The following is a 9,076-nucleotide window of genomic DNA, read 5'->3' on the forward strand; positions in this document are numbered from 1 at the left end:
TCACTAGCAGCAGTTCTCTAGGGCAGATGAGGGTCTCCTTCCAATCACCTGCCCCCTGGACTGAACCTGGGACCTCCTGCATGCAAAAGATGTGCTCTGCCACCGAGCTACAGCTCCTCCCCATACGGACTCGCCCACTTACCCAGCCGGACGTGGCACTCAGCAGCGCTTGCCCGGAGAGGGTGAGCAGCCATGCAGGTGAACGCCTTGCCCCCAAGGGTGGCATTGGATTTCATGACGAAGATGTTGTGGGATTGCTTCAACCCGCCCAGCACGTGGTCCCTCCAGTCTCTCCACCAGAGGGTCACCCGGGGATCTCCACCTGCCCAGTCGCACGTCAGCATGAGGAATTCATTCTGCTTCGTCGCCACTGCACTGCAGGTCGGGCTCCCACCTGGAACCCCTGGGACACAAATAGCAAATATTTCTAGCCATATTGTCAGGGTCAGCGTCAAGGGAAGGCATGATTGGGCACTTGCCAAGAGCCCACACCCCAGCAGGGGCTCACTGAGAAGAGACCCCTGGAGTTGTTCTTCCTCCTCCTCACCGTTGCAACCTGTCTGTTCACCTGACCCTCGCTTTCGCCCAGACAACAGTGGTGAGAAGGAGGCGCACCAGTTGCCATTGCTTGCCTGCTCACTGGCTCTCTGTCTGTCAAGCAAGCAAGTGGTGGCAATGATGAGGAAGAGGATGAGGAGGAATCGGAGCTGGTGACAGTGGCAGTGAGGAGGTAGACTCACTGAGTGAGGGGGGCTATTGAGAGTCCTGTGCCTAAAGATCCCCAAAACCCTGGAGCAGGCAGTGTATATTGTCCTTGAGGGCAAGCACCCCCTTCTTGCTCCCTCACTGGGGTTTTCATCTTTTTTAATATATGAATAGAGACCCTGTGCATTTAAGCGGCCACAGGAGAAGCTTTCCAGCCCAGAGCAACAGTGATGGGGACAGCTTCAAACCTGCTGAGTTCCACTTGTAAAGCACCTGGCAAATACACACAGCCTGTACAAAGGTGGTGGGTGGGAGGTGGGAAAATAAAGGTGGCATCCCTATTGCCAGGGTAGACTTGCCAACTTAATTTGAACCAGCTCCTGTAACTGTGCTTGAAATGGTGGTTTGGTTTGCTGTCATTAGCAGGCCATCATATTTATCTGTAACTTAGTGGTGAAAAAGCTTCAGATGTGGATGTCTGCAGATCACACTGCAGTTATAGGCTTAAGGAGGGTGGCCATGTGTTCTACTTTAAGGAAGCGGTCCTCCATTTGAAGGTGTCCCCTGTTTGATGGGCTGTCCAGTCCAAATTTGGTTGAAAGTCAAAGAACCATAACGAAGGAGAGCCTTGAAGTTGCCCATCAAAAGTCAGCCCCTGGACAGAAGACTGAATGGTAAGATGCATTTCTATTATTTCTACATTGCATCTACAATATAAATTAGCAGATGCAAATTGTATGAGATTCTATATCCTCTTTTGGTGCGACTACAGGTGAGCCATTGGAAATATCCCTTGATTTTGACTATGCCTGCTATGCTCGATGTTGCATTCAACTCTTATTCCAAAAGCTCATTTCTCTGTTCCAACTTGTGCCAGTGCCAAAGAGGATGGGGTTCTTGCACTTTTAATAGGTGCAGGGTCGAGGAGGGAATTTTAGTACTTTGTTAGAACTGTTGTATAGTCCCCCCTCCCTCAAAAGCAGGTAGAAATGGAACGGAAGAGAATGCCAATAATGCCAAGTTTCATGGGGGAAAGTGCCACTGCCATTATGGCACCAGGGCCCTTGTAAGCTTGACCATTCAACAGGCGCAGCTCTTCCCCATCGCTAAAACCTCGGGCTAGGGAAACCTGTCCCTGTCGAATTTCTTCCTCCCATGCATTTTTCTAAGGCATTGGACTCCTTCAGAAAGGGTATTAAAAAAGACAGCAACATAGAACTGCATGGATGTTACATGTAATTGGGTAATCAAAGCAGGAGACAGGAAAGAGTAGCTACAAAAAGGGTGCAAAGTGCACTAAAAACTGGGACTCGGTTACACTTCAGCCAATGCAGACTGCAGATGTATGAGCTTTCCTTTGGAACAATGAGAATGGTGGGTTTACTTTAAAAAACAAAGGACCTGAAATGATAGGGATTCTAAAACTGCAGGGACCACCACCGGTTGCGTGGTATGCTTTGCTGTTCACCCAGAGCAAAATGACACAGGGGCGGGGGTTAAACACCACCCTCACCCACACGCTAACATACAAACACAGCTTTGTTGCATTAAGGACAGACAGACAGACAGACAGACAGAGACTGGATCCATGATTGAATCATGGATCTCCAGTGTCACGTGAGTTCACATCTGAGCAGGGAACAGCAGGAGATTGGTACTCACACACAGTGGTCCTGCAGACGGTGTCCTCTCTCAGTGCCGGATGAGAAGCCAGGCACGTGTATGAGCTCCCGTTGTGAACATCCATGCCCCGATGGATTTGGGTGGCATTGGAGTAGGTTGCCGCGTGGTCCCCCTCCTGCCCGGATTTCACCCACCGCAGCTGCACTGGGGGGAACCCGCCCCTCCACGAGCAGTGCAGAGCGAGGTCTTGGAAATTGGCTGCTGGCAGCGGCATGCAGCTGGGCTTCCCCTTGGGCAGATCTGTGCATGGGGGCAAACATCGCATCAACAGCAACAAGGAGTCACTGGCACGGCAGCTGGTGGCCTGGTGCGCCATGACCCTGGACCAAAAGGGATGATGTTGGAGAACTGGGGCCCCGCCCAGCTGCTCTCGCATCATGCCCAAGCACCTGTTTGACTCACACTTTGTCAGACACATCTTTGATGTCACTTTGCTGGTGCGTTGCCCACAGTGGTTCTGGCGGGACAGTGACAGTGCAAGTGCTGCTCCTGTAGGGCCATCAATGAGCTTTTTCCACCCACAGCATCTGTGCAGGCTGGCAAAAACCCAAGCCATCCATAATAAGAGGAACACAGGGAGGTTGGTGGGTGTCTTTGCCAGTGATATTGCGCCAAATGGCTGCAAAAAGGGTGTCCTTTAGCTGCAGCGGCCTAATTCATGGCTAAATGTGATTACCGCTTCATTGAGCAAACCCAGAATTCCCTGTCAGTCTCCTGCTGCACTAAATCCATCATTCCAAAAGACAGATAGTATGAACTCAAGTGGATTTCCCTAACTAATTATAAGGCGCATCAGTGGTGCCATCAGGGAAGGACTTTGGGGCTTCACTCACCAGAAGAAGCAGGAGGGGGCCCCAAAACAGCAGGGCTGGCTTACCACATTTTGAAGTAAGTGAAGTAACCTACATTACCATCTAAAAAGGGCCGCCACCACCCTGTAAGAGGACTGCATCCAGAGTCTAAAATTCCCTAACTGCACCACTGCGAAGGGTTATTCCTGCAACCCAGTCTGTATGTAACTTTGCCAACTGTTTGTTTTTCACTCTTGAAATCACATGGCTTCTCCTCAGCTAGTACCAGGAAGTTCAGCAGATGATGTTTTCCCCATCCACTGACTCTGCATATTGGGAAACACTTCATATACAGAATTTATGACAACCAGCTATCAGAGGCATAGGATTCCTGTTACTGGGGGGAGGGGGGAGTTGGCAATCATCTGCTTGCCTGTATTCATTGGCTGGGAAAGGAAGTGGAGAGATGGCCCAGTGCTAGCCATTATCTCTGTTGGGTTAGTTTTCTATATGAAGATGGGGGGTGGGGGGAGTATTAAAAAACATGGGATCTCCCATCCACTGGCAAATCTAAGATGTCCAAGAAAAGTTGTAAGTTGGCTCTACCTTACTCTGCTGGGAATAGAGGATCACACAGTTTGGTCCTTGATGTAGCAATAGGTTTGAGAATTCCTAGGTGGATCTAAGTCAGCAAGACCATCATCAAGGGCAGGCATGGTTGGGCACCTACAGAGGGCCCACATCCCAGCAGGGGCCCACTGAGAAGAGCCTCTGTGGATTTGTTCCTCCTCTTCACCATTGCAACTTGCTTATTCTCTCACCTCTCATTCTGGCCCAGACAGCAGTAAATGCCGCTGTCTACTTGCTCACTGTCTGTCTGCCTGTCATGCAAGCAAGTGGTGGCAAAGATGAGAAAGACTGAGATGAGCAACAGCAGCTGGTGACAATGGCAGTGAGAAGGTAGGCTCACTGAAGTAAGGGGGCCATTGAGGGTGCCTTGCCCAAGGGACCTCCTAAACCTGGAGCTGGCACTGTAAACCAGTCTTACATCAGTCACTTCATTCCAATGTCGGGTCAGATATAAAACATTATGATGAAGAACCCCATTCAGCCAACCTGGAAAGGTCTATGTAGCTACTTACAACAACAGCATCAATAACAAAACCTTTCGAGCCCCCATAAACTGCTGAACCCATTCTGCATGGCAGTTACTCAACAATAAATACAGCACTGTATCAGTCCTTGCTCTCCTTTCTTATCTTTTGCAAAAAGAGCCAAATCAGAAACAACTGACCAGAAAGAACAGAGTAAACATTGCTTCACCTATATGCAGAACAGCCTAGTATATCAATAGTGTAGCTAAAGAGCTAAGTATGCCCATCCTTCTGTCAGCTCCTTTATTTCTAAGTGCGGAACGATAACATTCTTTGTTCCGTTATGCAATGTATGGAATGTTTGCTTCATTTTTTGACAATCATTCATCAGGACCATCAAAGATGGAAACCTCTTGAGAAGATTCAGCCACCCTCACTGATGTCTGACACCAAATCTCTTTAGACTTCTCTCCCTCCCCCCCCCTTTAGCTACATTGGGGCAACATTGCCTGGAAAGGGGGAAGGAAATACAATACAGAGGATAGAGAGAAAGGAAGGTGCAACAGTACATGCCAGAACCTCAAGCCCAGATGAGATGGGGAAAGGATAACTTACAGTAGACTGTCAAGATGATGGCGGTCTGGGTACGTGTATTCAGATGCATGTTTTGGGCCAGGCAAGTGTAAATGCCTGTTTGGGTCCGTGAGATCCTGGTGATCACGTACTTCTGCCCAGAGTAGACCTGAGAACTGTTGTAGAACCAAATGTAGTGGCTGGGTGGATTAGAAGGTGCCAGGCACGTCATAATCACCTCTTCCTGCTCATTGGCCAGGAAACCATGTTGGTTAATGGCAAATGGCTCCACACTGATTACAGGTTCATCAGGGCCATCTACAGGAGAGTTCACAAAATCATTAGTTAGTGGTATACCAGCTGCAGAAAGAGTCAGGAGAAACTGCTGGATGAACCTTCTGAATGTGAGGTGTTCAATCATTTGTTTGTTTGTTTGTTTGTTTGTTTGTTTAATAGCCCACCTTTCTGCCCCCAAAATGGTGCTCATGGCAGCTAACAATAAAATCTAGATTAAAAACAAAATCTTAATTAAAAACATAGTATAAAAACAAATTAATTAAAAACACAACAATAAAAGAAATAAACAACACCCAACCAATCCAAAAGCTGTTGGGAATATTGCAACCTCTTCTGCAAGTTACAGGAAGAGGGCAGTGCTAGTTAGTTCACTGAGATTTTGACCACAGCTAGCCCTAGGAATCCTACAGTGTGGTTTCTTGTGCTCTTCCCTTTCCTCTCTCTCTCTCTCTCTGTGACCCTCCTCCATTGCTTGAAGTAGTTGTGTTTGCTCTCTTTCTTGTGCTGGTGAAATAGAGCACAAAATGAACTGAACAAACTCTTTGAAACTGTACCTGCATCTTATATGCAAGGATATTGTGAGTAAACTGTTTTACTTTTCTTCACTAAAGAAGAATGTGGTCTCCTTTTTGTTCTAAGATAGCCTCTTGTGTGCATGTGGGAGTGGTAAATGCTCATTCTGCTCTGCCTTTTTTTTTTTTTTCTCTGCTAACTGCCTTTTTAACAGGAAGCAGCAATTCCAAATAATTCCCAACAAAAGCCACTTCAACAACAGGCCAGCTATGCCAAAACCTGCCTGACTAAAATGTCCTTGCCTGCCAGCATAAGGACAACCGAGAGGGGGGCAACGTTGTCTCCCTTGGCAGGGCATCCCAGAACCTGGGAGCAGCCACCAATAAGGTTGGTGGTGTCTTTGCCAGTAATATTGCACCAAATGGCTACAAAAAGGTTGCCTGTTAGGTCTTGCGTTACCACCAAACATGGCCCTGATGATGGTGGCACCATGACAAGGGCCTCCCGCAGAGATTTTAAAATTCATGCAGGTTCATAGGGGAGAAGGCAGTCTTTATAACAATAACACTTAGGGCATGTCTACAGTACTAACCTATGTCGATTTTAAACCCATACAACTGTCATTACTTTCATACATCTCTCCACCCAGAATCATAGGAACTGTTGTTTGTTGAGGTGTCTGTGAATCTCTAGTCCAGCCTTCCCTACCCAGATGCATTGGACTACAACCCCCATCAGCCCAGCCAGCATGGTCAGTCATCTGATGGGGGTGATGGGAGTTCTAGTCCAACACATCTGCAGGCCACCAGGACAGGGAAAGCTGCTCTAATCTTGATTTCTCAGGGCCCCTAGGAAGAAGGCATGACTATTAAACCAGTTTAAGCTGATTGTGAAGATACATCCTTGGCATTTATATAGCACTGTTCCTGTTTCTTCAAAGTGCTTCACAACACATCTTGCACCCCCATCCATTTTCTTTGGCAGCATCTTATCTTTAGAACTCATTGCATCTATCTATCTATTTATTACATTTATATCCTGCCATTTTTCCTCTTGCAAGGAACCCAAGGCAGCTTACATGGTCCCCCTACTCTCCATTTTATCCTCACAACAACCTTGTGAGGTAGGATAAGCTGAGAGTCATTGACTGGCCCAAAGTCATCTAGTGAGCTTCATGGCCAAGTGGGGCCTAGAACCCAGATCTCCTGAGTCCCAGTCCAACACTCTAACCACTACACCACACACCCCCATCCCTCAAGACATGCCTATTTTCCAGGCTTTCTCCAATTTGCTGAGATTTGAATTTGTCTTGCCTTACATCCCTTTTTCCTCATTGTGTCTATTTATTTAAATTGGGAAGTTTTAATTTATTCTTTCCTCCACTGTTTCCCCAATATATATCACCTCCAAAAGTTGTGATTGCTTCCACATTTTCAACTGCAGGGACAGCAATTTAGATCAGGGAAAATGGGCAGGGGGGAAAAGATAAAATTTTCGTTTTCTAGCAGTGCTGCCCTGATCCAATTCAGGGTGGTCTGTGGCTGTTTTTAAGTTAAAGTTAAAATATTGGCAAGATTTGTTTAGACTTCCTGTTTGGGCCCTGAGCACCCTTAATTCCACTGCACGCTGCAGGATTAAAACCTGGTAGGATACACAGAAAGCCTCCCATGAATCGGAAACACAACATTTGGCCCTGCTGTTCAGTTGCTTGTATTTATTTAAAACTATTTTTATACTGCCTGTCATATACAACATATCCAGATGGTTTACAGTAATAAAATTACAATGCAGATATGCAAACATTTAGCTAAAACTATCACTGGACTGATCCAGCAGCCACAATTTTTTAAAATATCAAGCAAATGCTGAGGTTACTTACAGATGACGTCAAGGTACATCCTGTCACTGGTTTGGCTATTGACCTCGTTTTGGGCAGTGCAGGTGTACCAGCCCATGTGAGTCCGGTTAGCCGACGTCAGGTTCAACAGACCGCCCATTGCTTCCATGACAGCTACTGTGCCGTCCCGGTTAGTGTGACGCTGCCAGGAATACTTGACAGGACGTGTCCCTTCTTTCACTGTGCACGTCATCAGGACTGTCATGCCTTCCACAGGCGTTGAATTGTTCATCTGTAGGAAGGGCTTTGAAACAGGAACTGGGAAAGACCAAACATAGCCCTGAGCTGTACACTTGCCCTTTCCAGACATCAACAGAATCTAGGTCAGGAGTGGGAAGACTTCAGGCTTGTGGGATCTGCTTTATGGTTTGTTTTTTACCACGATCCACCAAGCGGAGCCAGGTGCAAAACAGAAGCTCACAGTGGTAGATATATACTTAGAATTCAGGCTTGTGGGATCTACTTCATGGTTTGTTTTTTACCACGATCCACCAAGCGGAGCCAGGTGCAAAACAGAAGCTCACAGTGGTAGATATATACTTAGAATTCAGGGATAAGGTGCCTTTGAGCGCATGCACAGCCCAGAAATTGGTATCGGAACCGGACTCTCACAATCCTTTCATGCAAAAATCCCCTCCTGGTTTCTGCCCAAACTTTCTAAGGCAGTGAAGGCTGGTGGCTCAACAGAGGTAGTGGGCTCTCCCACACACTGGAGGCATTCAAGATGAAGCTGGACAGCCACTTGTCAGGGATGCTCTGACTTGGATTCCTGCATTGAGCAGGGAGTTGGACTCGATGGTCTTATAGGCCCAATCCTACTATTCTACGATTCCAAGTGTCAGTGAGGCAGTAAATCTGCTCTGGGTTTCAGTCTGAACCACTCAGAACTCTAAAGGAGCTATTCAAGGTGCTGAACCTGTTTTGGGGATTTTTATTTATTTATTTATTTATTATTAAATTTATTAATCGCCCATCTGGCTGGTCACCCAGCCACTCTGGGCAATGTACAACATACAATAAAAACAGTTTAAAACAATAAAATTCTACAATAAAAACATTTTCTAAAATACCCTAACCCACCCCAAATGCCTGCCTGAACAGCTACGTTTTTAATGCATGATGGAAGCTCATTAAAGAGGGGGCATGACGGAGTTCCCTAAGGAGGGAGTTCCACAGAGTGGGGGCCACCACAGAAAAGGCCCTCTCCCTCGTTCCCACCAGTCTAGCTGTCCTGGCTGATGGGACAGAGAGAAGGCCATCCGAGGCTGATCTTGTTAAGCGGCCTGTCTGGTGCTGCTGGAGGCGCTCCTTAAGATAGGCTGGGCCAGAACCATATAGGGTTTTAAAGGTCAAAACCAACACCTTGAATTTGGCCCGGAAAACAACTGGTAACCAGTGCAACTCCTTCAGCACTGGAGTGATGTGATCTCGCCGGCGGCTGCCTTTAATCAGGCGAGCCGCCGCGTTCTGTACCAGCTGCAGTTTCCGAACCGTCTTCAAGGGTAATCCCACGTAGAGCGCAT

At 47.2% G+C, this 9,076-nt stretch overlaps 1 protein-coding gene across 1 annotated transcript in view; it reads right to left on the reverse strand.

Moving 5' to 3' along the window:
- VSIG10L2 (V-set and immunoglobulin domain containing 10 like 2) overlaps window positions 1–7,863 on the reverse strand; it is a 33,229-nt gene extending 25,366 nt beyond the window's left edge. Inside the window, exons 1-4 of the mRNA XM_084807241.1 lie at window positions 7,536–7,863; window positions 4,889–5,164; window positions 2,368–2,628; window positions 143–403 (exon numbers count right to left, since the gene is read on the reverse strand). Of these exons, the coding sequence (XP_084663367.1) occupies window positions 143–403; window positions 2,368–2,628; window positions 4,889–5,164; window positions 7,536–7,863 (1,126 nt within the window). The remainder of the gene's footprint in view (window positions 1–142; window positions 404–2,367; window positions 2,629–4,888; window positions 5,165–7,535) is intronic.
- Between the last annotated feature and the right edge of the window lie 1,213 nt (window positions 7,864–9,076).

Source organism: Heloderma suspectum, chromosome 6 (genome assembly GCF_057233095.1).
Source record: "Heloderma suspectum isolate Gila_16-S chromosome 6, 16-S_ref, whole genome shotgun sequence".
In the NCBI taxonomy this organism is placed as follows: Eukaryota; Metazoa; Chordata; class Lepidosauria; order Squamata; family Helodermatidae; genus Heloderma; species Heloderma suspectum.